Source organism: Pseudophryne corroboree, chromosome 12 (assembly GCF_028390025.1).
Source record: "Pseudophryne corroboree isolate aPseCor3 chromosome 12, aPseCor3.hap2, whole genome shotgun sequence".
Taxonomy (NCBI): Eukaryota; Metazoa; Chordata; class Amphibia; order Anura; family Myobatrachidae; genus Pseudophryne; species Pseudophryne corroboree.
This window is the reverse complement of record NC_086455.1, coordinates 75,238,298-75,254,156: the sequence shown is the minus strand read 5'-3', so window position 1 is coordinate 75,254,156 and position 15,859 is coordinate 75,238,298. Positions and strand designations below refer to the sequence as shown.

The following is a 15,859-nucleotide window of genomic DNA, read 5'->3' as shown; positions in this document are numbered from 1 at the left end:
CCATTTGGACTGGCCACGGCCCCTCGGATCTTCACCAAATTCATGGCCATGATGACGGCTCTTCTCCGCCGTCAGGGAATCAGGATCCTGCCGTATCTGGATGACTTGCTGATCCTGGTGAACTCCCAAGATGTTCTCCTCAATCATCTGGAACTGACGGCCCAATTCCTACAATCCCACGGGTGGCTAATCAACTGGAAAAAGTCCCGCTAGTCCCTGCTTGGAACATGGTGCACCTGGGGGCACAGCTGGACACACACAACCAGAGATTGTCTTTGTCTCCAGAGAAAATCCTGAAACTTTAGAACAGGATCAGATACTTCCTCTCTCGCCCAAGAGTGTCGATACACTCGGCGATGCAAGTACTAGGCCTCATGGTGTGGGATTTTGACATGGTAGAGTACGATCAATTTCATTCCCGCCCTCTGCAGAGGTTAATCTTTGCCAAGTGGGACGGCCTGCCCCATCGGATCAGGTCTCAAGTGATCTCCTTGACTCCAGAGGTTCGTCTGTCACTGAGCTGGTAGCTACATGACCAACAGTTGAGCAGGGGCCGTCCCTTCTGGATCTCCAACTGGGTCTTCCTGACAACGTACGCCAGTCTGCGGGGTTGGGACGCGGTGTTGGAGCAGCACTCTCTCCAGGGTCGGTGGACCAGGGAGGAATCTCTCCTCCCGATAAACATTCTGGAATTGCGGTCAGTGTTCAATGCATTGACGCTTGCCCTACCTCTGGTACAGAACAGGTCTGTTCAAAGTGCAACCAGACAACGCCACCAGAGTGGCGTACATAAATCATTAAGGCGGCACTCGAAGCCGCATGGCAATGCTGGAAGTATCAAAAATCCTCTGTTGGGCGAAACACCATCTGCCAGCAATATCGGCAGTGTTCATTCCCGGAGTCCTCAACTGAGAAGCGGATTTCCTCAGTCGTTAGGACGTTCATGCCGGAGAGTGGAGTCTTCATCCTGAAGTCTTTCAACTCCTAGTGGACAAGTGGGTCCTACCAGATGTAGACCTGATGGCGTCTCGACACAATCACAAGGTTTCGGTCTTCGGATCAAGGACAAGGGATCCTCAGGCAGCGTTCGTGGACGCACTGGCAATTACATGGAACTTTTGGCTACTGTACGTGTTTCCTCCAGGTTACTACGGAAGTTCAAGCAAGAAAAGGGAATACTACTCCTAGTCGCCCCCAGCGTGGCCCAGATGGCATTGGTTCTGAGACCTGCAAGGTCTATCTATAGAGCGTCCTCTTCTACTTCCTCAACGCCCAGACCTCCTCGTTCAGGGCCCTTGTGTCTACCCGGACCTGACCAGACTGGCTTTGACGGCATAGCTCTTGAAGCTTCACACCTGAGGGCCAAAGGATTCTCCCATCTGGTGGAGGGTCAGAGTTTCAATACCCAGTCTTGGACTCTACTGATGACGGACGCCAGCCTTCGGAGTTGGGGGTGCTGTGACCCAAGGGGCTCAGTTCCAGGGGCAGTGGTCGAGCCAGGAAGCGACACTTCCAATCAACATCCTAGAACGCAGAGCAATTTACAATGCTCTTCTCCAGGCCTCCCCTCTCCTTCAGAATCAGGCCATCCAGGTACAGTCCGACAACGCCACGGCGGTGGTGTACATAATCCGACAAGAAGGAACAAGAAGCATGGCCGCAAAGAGAGCGGTGTCAAGGATATTCCTCTGGGCAGAAGCCAACACAAGAGCCATCTCGGCCATATTCATTCCAGTGGTGGACAATTTGGAAGCGGACTTCCTCAGCAGGCACGACCTCCATTCGGGGGAATGGGGCCTCCACCCTCAGGTGTTTCAACAACTGGTTCACCGGTGGGGTTGTCCACAGATAGACCTGATGGCGTATTGTCTCAACAGGAAACTCAATCGTTACTATTCCAGAACGAGGGACCCACTGGCGGCGGCGGTGAATGCTCTGACAGCTCAGTGGTCTTACCAGTTCGTGTATCTGTTCCCTTTGATTCCTCTCCTTCCAAGAGTTCTAAAAATACTCAAAAAGGAAAGAGTTCAGGCAATTCTAATTGCCCCAAATTGGCCTAGAAGGGTCTGGTATGTGGACCGCCTTGCAATGTCTCTGGAGGATCCATGGCTGCTACCGTTGATCGAGTATATCTTCTTCAACAAGGACTGTTCGTCTATCCAGACTTACAACGGCTATGTTTGATGGCGTGGAGGTTGAGAGGGAGATTTTGACTAGAAAGGGTCTCCTATGGTTGTGTCCACCATAATTCAGGCTTGTAAGGGGGTCACGTCTAAACATTACCACCGTATCTGGAAGAAATATGTTTCGTGGTGTGAGGGTAGACGTTATCCTCCTACGGAGTTTAGCCTTCGCTGGTTTCTGCTTTACCTGCAAGCAGGAGTGGATTTGGGCCTACGTTTGAGCTCCATCAAGGTTCAGATTTAGTCTCTCTCGATTTTCTTCCAGAAGGAATTGGCGGGCCTGCCGGAAGTAGCATCTGCCAGACTTACCTCAGAATTGGGGGCCTTATCATGTAAAAGCCCATATTTAATTTTTCATGAAGACTGGGCAGAGTTTAGAACTTGCCCACAGTTTCTGCCAAAGGTGGTGTCGGCTTTCCATGTGAATCAACCAATAGTATTTCCAGTTTTGACCGACACTTCTGTTGCTCCAAAGTCCCTGGATGTGCTGAGGGCTTCGAGAATTTACGTCAAGAGGGCTGCTTGTCATAGGAAATCTGACTTGCTTTTTGTCCTTTATGATGCAACCAAGATTGGTCGGCCTGCTTCTAAGCAGTCCATTGCTCGTTGGCTCAGGTTGACTATCCAGTAAGCCTATACTTCGGCAGCACTGCCGCTGCCGACTTCTATTCAGGCCCACTCCACAAGGTCAGTGTGCTCTTCCTGGCCGGCTGCTCGGGGTGTGTCTGCCTTACAGTTGTGTCGAGCGGCTACTTGGTCTGGTTCGAACACATTTGTGAAATTTTATTGGTACGATACCTTGGCCAGGGATGACCTAAAGTTTGGCAAGGCGGTTTTGCAGGTGTCTCAGCACTCCCCCACCCGTTCTGGGAGCTTTGGGACTTCCCCACAGTACTAAGTACCTTTCCCCAGTATCCACTAGGACGTTAGAGAAAATAGGAATTTAATACCGGTAATTCCTTTTCTCGTAGTCCGTAGTGGATACTGGGCGCCCACCTGAGTGCTTTGTTCCTGTTTACTGGTTATAAGTGTTTGGATTGGAACTGCTGTTGCTGTTCCTGTTTCACGTTTGGTTTGCGTTGCTATCCTTGTTGTAATAGCGTTATATTCCTCTGTTGTGGATAGCTCTGCTGTTTCTATTCAGTTGTGGGTTGGTTCGTTACCTCACCGCATGTTGTCTATATCTTTCTCTCAAAATATGTCCGTCTCCTAGGCACAGTTTTCCTAGACTGAGTCTCGGGAGGGGCATAAAGGGGAGGAGCCAGCACACTATTCATTTCTTAAAGTGCCATGGCTCCAATGGACCCGATCTATACCCTACAGTACTAAGTACCTTTACCCAGTATTCACTACGGACTATGAGAAAAGGATTTACCGGTAGGTATTAAATTCCTGTTTTCCGCGACATCCTGCAAATACAGCCACTTTAGTCCGACTCACAATCCGACCCATAGCATTAAAGTTCATCTCTGAAATTTGAAGTATTTAGCGCTGACCCATTAAGCTGAAATACATAGTTTGGTAGTGTCTGTCAAAAATGGATCATTGTGTTTTTGTCATATAGGTGGTCACTCCGAGTTGATCGCTCGTTGCCGATTTTTCGCTATGCTGCGATTTGTTGCTAAATGCGCATGCACATGGTACGCAGAGCGCATGCGCTAAGTTATTTTACACAAAACTTAGTAGATTTGCTGGTGTTCGTGCGGTGCTTTTCAGTTGCACTGCTGATCGGTGAATGATTGACAGGAAAGGGGCGTTTCTGGGTGGAAACTGAGCGTTTTCCGGGAGTGTGCTAAAAAAACGCAGGCGTGTCAGGGAAAAACGCGGAAGTGTCTGGAGAAATGGGGGAGTGGCTGGCCGAACGCAGGGCGTGTTAGTGACGTCAAACCAGGAACTAAACGTACCGAGCTGATCGCAATCTGTGAGTAAGTCTGGAGCTACTCAGAAACTGCAAGAAAATATTTAGTAGCAGTTCTGCTACTCTTTCGTTCACTATTATGCTAAGCTAAAATAAACTCCCAGAGGGCGGTGGCCTAGCGTGTGCAATGCTGCTTAAAGCAGCTAGCGAGCGAACAACTCGAAATGAGGGCCATAGTTCCCTAATTGTTAGGTTCATTTGTTTAGGGACTGGTGAAACTGAATTAATATTATTTGTGAAGTGCTGCATAATGTGGTGGTGCTATCTAAGTAAATGTTATTGTATAACATATTTAATCCGTGGAGGTATTTTATACCTACGTGGCCAGGCTAATTTTAATACAGTAGTCATGAAAATATCGTGCTACAGACTGGAAAGTAACCTAAAAATTTAGCATAGAATATCAGACCATTATGGGTTGAGCCACGAGGTTGATGAGCTGCGGTTGCAACTGCGTGGAAATACCAGTAGTGGCCCAATCTTGGCCCGGACTACAAGCAAGTTCTGAAGATACTGTAAATGAGACAAGGCTAATTAAATCGACCCCTAAGTGTCTGTAGACCAAGGTGTGAAAGATTGCTTGAGCAAAAATGGAATTGGTGATCTTTGATCACCTGTATATAATAACAATAATTCTGTAGTCGACCTGTAATTGAATCAACCCCTAAGTGTCCGTAAACCAAGGTGTGAAAGATTGCTTGAGCAAAAGTGTAATTGGTGATCTTTGTTCTCCTGTATATAATAACAATAATTCTGTCGTTTTTGAGCTCTGTTAGGAAGGGATAAATACCTTGAATACTTATTTCTTTTTTTCTTTTTAGGAGAGTCCCGTCAGTCCCAGTCTTGCCTCGCTTTACTCGCTTCGAAAAGATTTTGCTCCCTTTCTGCTCAACTTTCTACGAGAGCAGACCAGTCAGATTTTGAGCAATGGACCTTCTACTCCAGCAAAAACACCAAATGCTGCTCCTAAAACCATTTATACTGGTACCCAAAGAACGATACCTGATAAAAGATCCAGCAACTTGTCTGGACAGCGGGGCAGTCGAGCACAGCTTTTTCCTCCAACCTCCACATGCTCTAATGCTTCGGATGTTTCCGTTCTGTCTTCCAACTCCACGTCCAGCAACTCCTCTTTTTTGAGCAGGTCAAACTTGACAAACTGTTCGAGTAGAACATTTTTTAAGAATAGTCCAAATTCCAGCTCCAGTCCTTACCACGGGGAAAAGCGGTCAGCACAGAAATCAAATCTCGGGAACTTTATTGTGTTCACTCCAGAAACACAGGCGCCTAGACGAGGCCGGAAAAAGAGCCATTCCAGTCGCAACGTTTCCAAAGATCTGAGTTTAAGATCCATTGAAGATGAGTTGCAAGGAGAAAACACTTCATGGAGTGCAAACAGGAGAAAGCAAGTTATAAATATTACCAGCTCTCCTGTTACTCAAGAGATACATCTTAACAACTTGGAGGAATTTCCTCCTATGGGTGCAACCTGTGAATCCTCGAGGTACACAAAAATTACTTTCCTATGGATTCTGTAAATGCAGATCCCAAATGATAAAATGCTTTCCTTCCGCGGCTGTGCTTGCTACCTTTTCCATTCTCTCTCGTGTCTCAGCAGAGCAGCTCTTGCTTCACTGTTAAACTCAGGTAAGATTTCAGTAACCCTATGGGGGTAATTCAGACTTGATCGTAGATGTGCTAAATTTAGCACATCTACGATCCCTGCATGTCTGGCTCTGCTTCCCCCGCACAGGTACAAAAGCATTGCACGGCGGCAATACTTTTGTACCTGAAGAGTAGCTCCCTACCAGCGCAGATCCCGTGCGCTGGTAGGGAGCTACCCGTCGCTCTCCGGGTCACAGCGGTTGCGTGTGACGTCATGCGGTCACTGCCCTCAAAACAGCGGCCCAACCCCTCTCGCCCAGCGAAATCAGACAGAGGCGATCGCTGGGCTGAGATGCCGATCGCATCTCTGGCATGCGCCAGTTCAGACCTGATCGCCCGCTGTGCGAAAACGCACAGCAGGTATCAGAGAATTAGCCCCTATGAGTGCATGGCAGGTAGCCAGTGATTATCTCCAGCAAGGTGATACATAAAAAGACTTGGTGGCCAGTGATTATCCCCAGCAAGGTGATACATAAAAAGACTTGGTGGCCAGTGATTATCCCCAGCAAGGTGATACATAAAAAGACTTGGTGGCCAGTGATTATCCCCAGCAAGGGGATACATAAAAAGACTTGGTGGCCAGTGATTATCCCCAGCAAGGTGATACATAAAAAGACTTGGTGGCCAGTGATTATCCCCAGCAAGGTGATACATAAAAAGACTTGGTGGCCAGTGATTATCCCCAGCAAGGTGATACATAAAAACACTTGGTGACCAGTGATTATCCCCAGCAAGGTGATACATAAAAAGACTTGGTGGCCAGTGATTATCCCCAGCAAGGTGATACATAAAAAGACTAGGTGGCCAGTGATTATCCCCAGCAAGGTGATACATAAAAAGACTTGGTGGCCAGTGATTATCCCCAGCAAGGTGATACATAAAAAGACTTGGTGGCCAGTGATTATTCCCAGCAAGGTGATACATAAAAAGACTTGGTGGCCAGTGATTATCCCCAGCAAGGTGATACATAAAAAGACTTGGTGGCCAGTGATAATCCCCAGCAAGGTGATACATAAAAACACTTGGTGGCCAGTGATTATCCCCAGCAAGGTGATACATAAAAACACTTGGTGACCAGTGATTATCCCCAGCAAGGTGATACATAAAAAGACTTGGTGGCCAGTGATTATCCCCAGCAAGGTGATACATAAAAAGACTTGGTGGCCAGTGATTATCCCCAGCAAGGTGATACATAAAAAGACTTGGTGGCCAGTGATTATCCCCAGCAAGGTGATACATAAAAACACTTGGTGGCCAGTGATTATCCCCAGCAAGGTGATACATAAAAACACTTGGTGGCCAGTGATTATCCCCAGCAAGGTGATACATAAAAAGACTTGGTGGCCAGTGATTATCCCCAGCAAGGTGATACATAAAAACACTTGGTGGCCAGTGATTATCCCCAGCAAGGTGATACATAAAAACACTTGGTGGCCAGTGATTATCCCCAGCAAGGTGATACATAAAAACACTTGGTGGCCAGTGATTATCCCCAGCAAGGTGATACATAAAAACACTTGGTGGCCAGTGATTATCCCCAGCAAGGTGATACATAAAAACACTTGGTGGCCAGTGATTATCCCCAGCAAGGTGATACATAAAAACACTTGGTGGCCAGTGATTATCCCCAGCAAGGTGATACATAAAAACACTTGGTGGCCAGTGATTATCCCCAGCAAGGTGATACATAAAAACACTTGGTGGCCAGTGATTATCCCCAGCAAGGTGATACATAAAAACACTTGGTGGCCAGTGATTATCCCCAGCAAGGTGATACATAAAAACACTTGGTGGCCAGTGATTATCCCCAGCAAGGTGATACATAAAAACACTTGGTGGCCAGTGATTATCCCCAGCAAGGTGATACATAAAAACACTTGGTGGCCAGTGATTATCCCCAGCAAGGTGATACATAAAAACACTTGGTGGTCAGTGATTATCCCCAGCAAGGTGTTACATAAAAACACTTGGTGGCCAGTAATTATCCCCAGCAAGGTGATACATAAAAACACTTGGTGGCCAGTGATTATCCCCAGCAAGGTGATACATAAAAAGACTTGGTGGCCAGTGATTATCCCCAGCAAGGTGATACATAAAAAGTCTTGGTGGCCAGTGATTATCCCCAGCAAGGTGATACATAAAAACACTTGGTGGCCAGTGATTATCCCCAGCAAGGTGATACATAAAAAGTCTTGGTGGCCAGTGATTATCCCCAGCAAGGTGATACATAAAAACACTTGGTGGCCAGTGATTATCCCCAGCAAGGTGATACATAAAAACACTTGGTGGCCAGTGATTATCCCCAGCAAGGTGATACATAAAAACACTTGGTGGCCAGTGATTATCCCCAGCAAGGTGATACATAAAAAGACTTGGTGGCCAGTGATTATCCCCAGCAAGGTGATACATAAAAAGACTTGGTGGCCAGTGATTATTCCCAGCAAGGTGATGTATAATGAGACTGGAGACTTTCTGGAATTGTTCTAAGTTACCGCCTTCACTTTGATAGTAATTAACACTCGTGCATGAAGAAATGTAGCTTCTTGGTCCACTTCAATTAAATACACTTTTTCTGCAATACATGAATTAAAAGTCACTTTTCCTCCATCCCCATGGCTCCTTATAATGCTGTCTTTCTAAAATACCCAACTCTTCCTTCATTTGTAAATGTCGCACACAATGCTGCTGGAAAGATCTTCCTCATTAAATAAGTGTTTTTAATTATTATTGTTATTTTTTTTATATTCCAGCAAATCAAAACCTAGCAGAAGGATCAACCCTACTCCAATCAATGATGTACATTCCAAGTCCGGGCTGTGCTTCACCTCCACTCCGATTGGCCCATCTAGCCTTGGCCGCAATCGCACAGCGATAGATGTGTTTACCAGCGTTCAAGAAGGAGCTCGCACACCTTATACAGGGAGCCTGCACGAGGAGAGGGAGATATTGCGCAAAGAAATGTACTGTCATTTTCTGTACAACACCTACACTTGCCATGTTTGTTGTGTATTTTGGGGTGTTGTGTATTACCGCAAGCCAGAGTGAAAACAGAATATCACTGATTACTAGCGTGTTGTTTTTTTGTAGTTCTTAAGAACAGTATATATTTTTACTTTGTATATTTCTGCATTTTATTTTCTCTTGTAGCTAAGTTTATACTCCAGTGAAGGATTTAGGATGTTATTGTTTGTTTGCATTGTTATGTTGTATTCTGGCCTCTCCTTTAAACAGATTAGTTTACCGTACACATTTCTGATGTTGTAGAACCAAGTTGCAGCAGCATGCCTCCTCTCCGGTAGTATTGGATCCCATCACCCCCAGCAAGCAGAGTTACAGCCGGAACACCGGTGTTTCTTCAGATATGATGGCCGTGGCTGACCCTGACAAAGTTTCTGGTAGGAAACAACTGGGGGTCCTTGCTGAGCTCTATTCAGCCTTCATCACAGGTATGTCCCCTTTCATATCTGTACTGCATTCTGGATATATTGCTTTATACCCACTATTTATACAAAGCTGTCATTATAACCACATCTATTATTAAAATGTATGTTTGCATCAATGGTTTTAAGCTACTAAATGTTTTCAGTATTTCAGCTGGTTTACTGTAGATAGCAATATTTTTATTTTAGTGAATCTTTAATTTGTACATCTATTTAACCTTTTTCATCACGTGTGTAAATCCTGTCATTTGAGCCCTGAAAGGAGAGGTTCTTTGCCCGGTTTGACCACACAGGCTAACCAGTGCTGTTGATTAAAGACCACACAGCGGTATCTTGTGGTTGTTAGTTGACCAGAACTTCTCTCAGTGTGATGTTCAGAACGTCTATTGGGGGGTAATTCTGAGTTGATCGCAGCAGGAACTTTGTTAGCAGTTGGGCAAAACCATGTGCACTGCAGGGGAGGCAGATATAACATGTGCAGAGAGAGATAGATTTGGGTGGGGTGTGTTCAAACTGAAATCTAAATTGCAGTGTAAAAATAAAGCAGCCAGTATTTACCCTGCACAGAAACAAAATAACCCACCCAAATCTAACTCTCTCTGCACATGTTATATCTGCCCTCCCTGCAGTGCACATGGTTTTGCCCAATTGCTAACAAACTTGCTGCTGCGATCAACTCAGAATTATCCCCATTGTACAAATGAATACAGACAGACTTGCTATCACTAATACATGAATTACGGGCACTGTTTGGCATCTCCGTTGTTATACTTAATTGATCCTGGGAGCATGACATCAACTTAATGCTGATTTAAAATGGTTTTAAACATTGAACATACTTCATATTTTTGTAATATTTTACTATTCACCCAGTCCGTAGTGGATACTGGGCGCCCGCCTCAGTGCTTCGTTCCTGCTAACCGATGTAAGTATTTGGCTGAATCGGCATTGCGGTCCAGTTACGTTGTTGGGATAGCTGTGCTGTCCTGGTTAGGTTGGCGTTGCGATCCTCTGTTCTGGTTAGCGCCCTCCCTTCATTTATGGTTGTGTGTTGGCTTGTTGCCTCACGCTGTTGTATTGTTTCTTCTCATGTAATGTCCGTCTCCTCGGGCACAGTTTTCCTAGACTGAGTCTGGTGGGAGGGGCATAGAGGGGAGGAGCCAACACACACACACACACACACACACACACACACACACACACACACACACACACACACACACACACACACACACACACACCTCACTCACTCTAATGGTTTTAAAGTGCCAGGCTTCAGTGGACCCTATCTATACCCCATGGTGCTAAAGTAGGCATTAAATTCCTATTTTCCAAGATGTAGTGACATAAATCTAAACACAAATGTGAATGAAAATCCCCCCATCCATCCACAAAAAAAAACAGGAAATAAAAAATAAGTACCCCATATTAAGTGGCAACAGCTGTTAAAAGGAATTACCAGTAGGTATTAAATTCCTATTTTCTCTGTAGAATGGTTAACCTGAGCCAGCGAGCAATAGATTGCTTAGATGCCGGCCGTCCAATCTTGGAGGCATCATAAAGGACAAACAGCGAGTCAGATTTCCTTTTGACAAATCCTCAGAGCCCTGACCATCTAAGCACTCAGGACCAACGAAAACGTCAGACAACACTGGAACCACAATAGGTTGATTCACATGAAAAAATATTAAAATTTAAAACAAATGCGCTGTATGTGTCTAAGCAGCTCTGTTTGAATGAACACTGATAAAATATTTGTACCGAGCGCTAAAAAATGTTAGTAAAGATTTGTAAAAATAGTGGCACCTGTAAAGAAAAAAACTGTTAGTGCAAACAATGTTTACAGCTCCTTTTGGAGAATTTTTGAGCTCAGTCCGTCCCGATTCACAAGATGTGAAATGATCTACCTCTCCCTAACTACTAACCGGTACCTATGCAGGCTTCCAAGATGTAAATTGGTACGTCCTCTTCTCCCGTACCGCTGCGTCCAGCGGTCTGGGATCGCGGTCAGTTGTCTCGCCCGTGCTGTCAGAAATCCCTTGCGAGACTATGGTTGCTTGAGCCCATGGCAGCCGCGTTTGAAGGGCGGATTACGTCTGCCCAACTCCGATGCCCCCTCAGGTCTTAATGGGAGACAAAGGGAAATCCGAGACAGGGTGATAACAAGGGGCCCTCTAACTCAGCAACAAGGCCAGGGGCTACAAGCTAACTTAAACTAGAATATGTGCGGAAAAACCGCCAGGGAAAAGGACAACCAAAATACCCACTTGTCCACTCTCCTACCCGGCACCGCCGAGTTCCGGAGAGGACTTGTGGAAGCGGAACCCTCCGCAAATGCTCCGAAAACAGAATAAAACAATAAAGCGGGCTGAGCCGCAGCACACGGCAGAGCCGCAACTCACGAACACCACACGAGATTCTCTGGCGACCGTGGCGGACAATAGAGGACCAGAGACTTCTTGGGATGAGATGACTACTCCACGATTCAGGAACTCTGAAGACAGGAATGACCGGACACAGCAGGACTGGAACAGACGTTCAGCAAACCTAAGCAGCATGCAGGAAGCTATTACCGTCGTCTGTGTGAAGCACTGAGAAAGTATTTAACAAGGAGTCCTCCAATCAGATGTTTCCAAGCCATATTATCAAACATGCCGTGAAGCTGCCAGGCTGCACGAGCAGAGACAAGTGTGTGTGTGTGATTGATTAGATTGACCCTGCAACGGGGAACGCGGTCCGCCCGTGGCGTCCCCGTTGCTAGGGTCCGGGCGGCTCAGCACGCCTGGCGTCCCTGCGTTGCTAAGGAGCCGGCGGCTACGCGCGCACGGCGTCCCAGCGTTGCTAGGGACCCGTAGCTAGGCGCCGGGCCGCGAGGACATCGCGGACCCCGGCGCCTAACAACATCACCGTCTTCCAGGTGAGAAATTAATTCCACCTTACGTAAGGGTTCAAACCAGTCCGATTGGAGAAAGGACAGAACCACATTGAGGTCCCACAGAGCCGTGGGAGGTACAAAGGGCGGTTGCAAATGAAGAACTCCCTTCATGAAAGTTTGAACTTCAGGCAGCACGGCAAATTGATTCTGGAAGAAAATAGAGAGTGCAGAAATCTGATCCTTGATGGAGCCTAACCGCAGGCCCATATCCACTCCCGCTTGCAGGAAAAGTAGAAAATGACCGATTCTAAATTCCACGGGAGACACCTTTCTACTTTCACACCAGGAAACATACTTTTTCCAGATACGATGATAATGTTTTGACGTCACCATCTTCCTGGCTTGGACCATGGTGTAAATAACCCTGGAAGGAAGACCTCTTCTTGCTAGAATCTCCCTCTCAACATCCAAGCTGTCAAACGTAGTCGCTGTAAGTCTGATAGACAAACGGATCTTGCTGATGAAGATCGTTTTGGAGCGGCAGAGGCCAGGGATCCTCCAGAGCCATGGCTAGGAGGTCCGAGTACCATGCCCGTCGAGGCCAATCCTGGGCAATTAGAAGTGCCAAAACGCTTTCCCTTTTTAATCTTTTCAAAACTCTTGGGATTAGCGGTAGAGGAGGGAACAGGTACACAAACTGGTACGGCCAAGGCGTTGTCAGTGCGTCCACTGCTACAGCCTGTGGATCCCTCGTCCTGGGAACAGTAACGGCATAGCTTCTTGTTGAGTCGAGAAGCCACCAGGTCTATCTGCGGACAGCCCCACCGGTTAATTGTTGAACCACCTGGGGATGTAGACCTCATTCCCCCGGATGGAGGTTGTGTCTGCTGAGGAAGTCCGCTTCCCAGTTGTCAACTCCTGGAATGAATATGGCTGAGATGGCCCTTGCGTTGGCCTCTGCCCAGGGGAGGATTTTTGACACTTCTCGCATTGCTTCTTGTTCCCCCTTATCAGTTTAGGTATGCCACCACTGTGGCGTTGTCCAATTGAACCTGGATCGCTCGATCCCTCAGGAGATGAGAAGCTTGCAGAAGGACATTGTAAATTGCCCTGAGTTCCACAACGTTTATCGGTAGAGTAGATTCCCGAACTGACCATATCCCCAGAAACTAGACCCCTTGGATCACAGACCCCCAACCCCGGAGACTGGCATCCGTTGTCAGTAGAATCCACAAGTGGATATTGAAATTCCTTCTACCAGGTGAGGAACTTGTAGCCACCATAACAGAGAAATCCTGGCTTTCGGAGATAAGGTCACTTCGTGATGCATTTGAAGGTGAGATTCTGACCATTTGTCCAGCAGATCCAGCTGAAAAGGCCAGGCATGAAATCTGCCTTATTGGATTGCCTCATCTGAAGGGCACCAAACATAAGAAGCAACAGAGGATATAGCGGTGAGCTTGCTCTTTTTTTCCCCTTTGTTTTAAAATCAAAAATGTTTTCCTCATAATATATCTATCCTGATGCATGTGAAGGTGAGACCCCGACCATTTGTCCTTCATACCCAGCTGAAATGGGCGGGCATGAAATCTGCCGTATTGGATTGCCTCGTAAGCAGCAACCATCTTGCCCAGCAAATGTATGCAAAGATGTATGGACACCTTGGAGGACGGAGCACTGAGCGAACCAAATCCTGGATGGCCAAGGCCTTGTCCAATGGGAGAAATACCTTTTGAGATACTGTATCCAGTATCATTCCCAGGAATTGGAGACGTTGAGTCGGTTTCAGGTGAGATTTCTGGAAGTTTAGAATACACCCATGATCCGTAAGCTGGCGAGTCGTCAGATCGATGCTGTGCAGTAGACATTCTCTGGACATAGCCTTTATCAGGAGATCGTCCAAGTAGGGGACTATATTGACTCCCATCCTGCGCAGTTTCAGTATCATCTCCGCCATGACTTTGGTGAAACTGGAAGTGGTCGTCCAAGATGGCGAACCTGAGGGAAGCCTGATGAGGGGGCCACATGGGAATGTGTAGGTAAGCATCCTTGACATCCAGAGATATTAAGAATTCCCACTCCTCCAGACAGGACACTACTGCCTGCAGGGATTCCATCTTGAATTTGAACACCCGCAGATACGGGTGTAGAGACTTCATGTTTAAGATGGGCTGCACCGAACCGTCCGGTTTTGGAACGACAAAAAAACTACAGTAAAACCCCCTTTTGTATAAAGGAGGTGGTACTGGTACTACCACCCCTGTCTGCAAAAGTTTTTGAATTGCTTCTTGCAAGGTAACTTTTGTTTCGGGTAAAACTGGTAAGCCCGATTTGAAAAATCTGTGAGGAGGAAGTGCTTGAAATTCCAACCGGTATCCTTGGGAAATTAGATCCCTCACCCAAGGATACCGGCAGGACTCTGCCCACACGTGGGCGTAGTGTTGAAGGCGAGCACCCACCTGAAAGTCGCCTTGCTGGGGCCAACTGCCACACGGAAGGCTTAGCGGCAGGGGATCCGGTGGTCTGGTCTAGGGAGACAGCAGTTGCCGGTTACGAGACTTACCACGAGAACCTCTGGAAGTAGTGGCGACCCCTCCGCCTCTGAACCTTTCCACACGAAAGGACTGCAAGGAGGGACCTGTGTAAGAACGTCGAGCAGGTGGCGTGGTCGACGGCAAATAGGTAGACTTACCCGCCGTTGCCTGGGAGATCCATTTATTCAATCCGTTGCCAAACAAGGCATCACCTGTAAAGGGAAGATTTTCTACACCTTTTGGAATCGGCGTCCGCTGACCATTGACACAACCACAGACCTCTGTGTGCCGTCACTGCCATAGCAGCAGTGCAGCCGTTTATATTACACAATTCCTTAATAGCCTCACTCATAAAATTTGCAGCATCCTGTATGTGTTGCAGCAGAGTAATAACCTCATCCCTGGGCAGAGAGTCTAAACCATCAATAACCGTATCAGACCACTTGACCATTGCCCTGGAAATCCACCCACAAACAATTGTGGGGCGCTGTGCTGCACCTGCTGCCATATAAATTGCCTTGAGTGTGGTCTCAATTTTACAGTCAGCTGGCTATTTCATGGATATAGCCCCTGGCACCGGCAGTACCAATTTCTTAGACAATCTGGAGACAGACGTATCGACTGACGGAGGGTTTTTCCATACCTTCCTATCATCAACTGGTAGTAGAAAAGTAGAACCTCTGAGGAATTTTAATCTTCTTGTCAGGGAAGTTTACCCATGCCTCCCTGGCCAGGGAGTTTAATTCCTTTGACACCGGAAAAGTGGCTGAGGTCTTAGGTCTAACATTAAAATACATCTCCTCATCTGGTTCTGCCTCGTGATCCAGTATGTGAAGAATCTCTCTTACAGCATAAATGAGGGCCTCCACCCCAGGGGACAGAGAGCTGTCCTCAACCATATCCTCATCATCCACATCAGGCTGATCAGAATCAGACTGGAGCACCTGTATCAGTGAGCGTTTATGTGAAACCACTAGAGGGGGCTGAGAAGCCTTCTTGGTATCTGCTGCTTTAGCCACACAACCAGTAGAGTGCTTTAACACCTGTCTCTCTCTTTTCGCAGCAGCTAATTCTGAATTTACATTCTGAATCATGCTTTTAAAGCTATCTAGCCAGTCAGGTGCCTGTAGGCCTGGTCCCTGTGGAGATAAGGAACATCGCTCACACATAAGTGACCCCGCTGAAGACGGGATAGAGTTACAAGTAGCACACATAACCATGTCAACAGACATTTTACACAACTA

General features: G+C 46.9%; 1 protein-coding gene across 2 annotated transcripts in view; it reads left to right on the top strand.

Annotated features, from left to right (window-relative positions):
• Nucleotides 1-15,859, top strand: part of CDAN1 (codanin 1) — a 390,144-nt gene that overhangs the window by 30,479 nt on the left and 343,806 nt on the right. For both annotated transcript variants that reach the window (XM_063947654.1, XM_063947653.1), the window contains exons 2-4: nt 4,923-5,605; nt 8,517-8,726; nt 9,031-9,212. In XM_063947654.1, the coding sequence (XP_063803724.1) occupies nt 4,923-5,605; nt 8,517-8,726; nt 9,031-9,212 (1,075 nt within the window). The remainder of the gene's footprint in view (nt 1-4,922; nt 5,606-8,516; nt 8,727-9,030; nt 9,213-15,859) is intronic.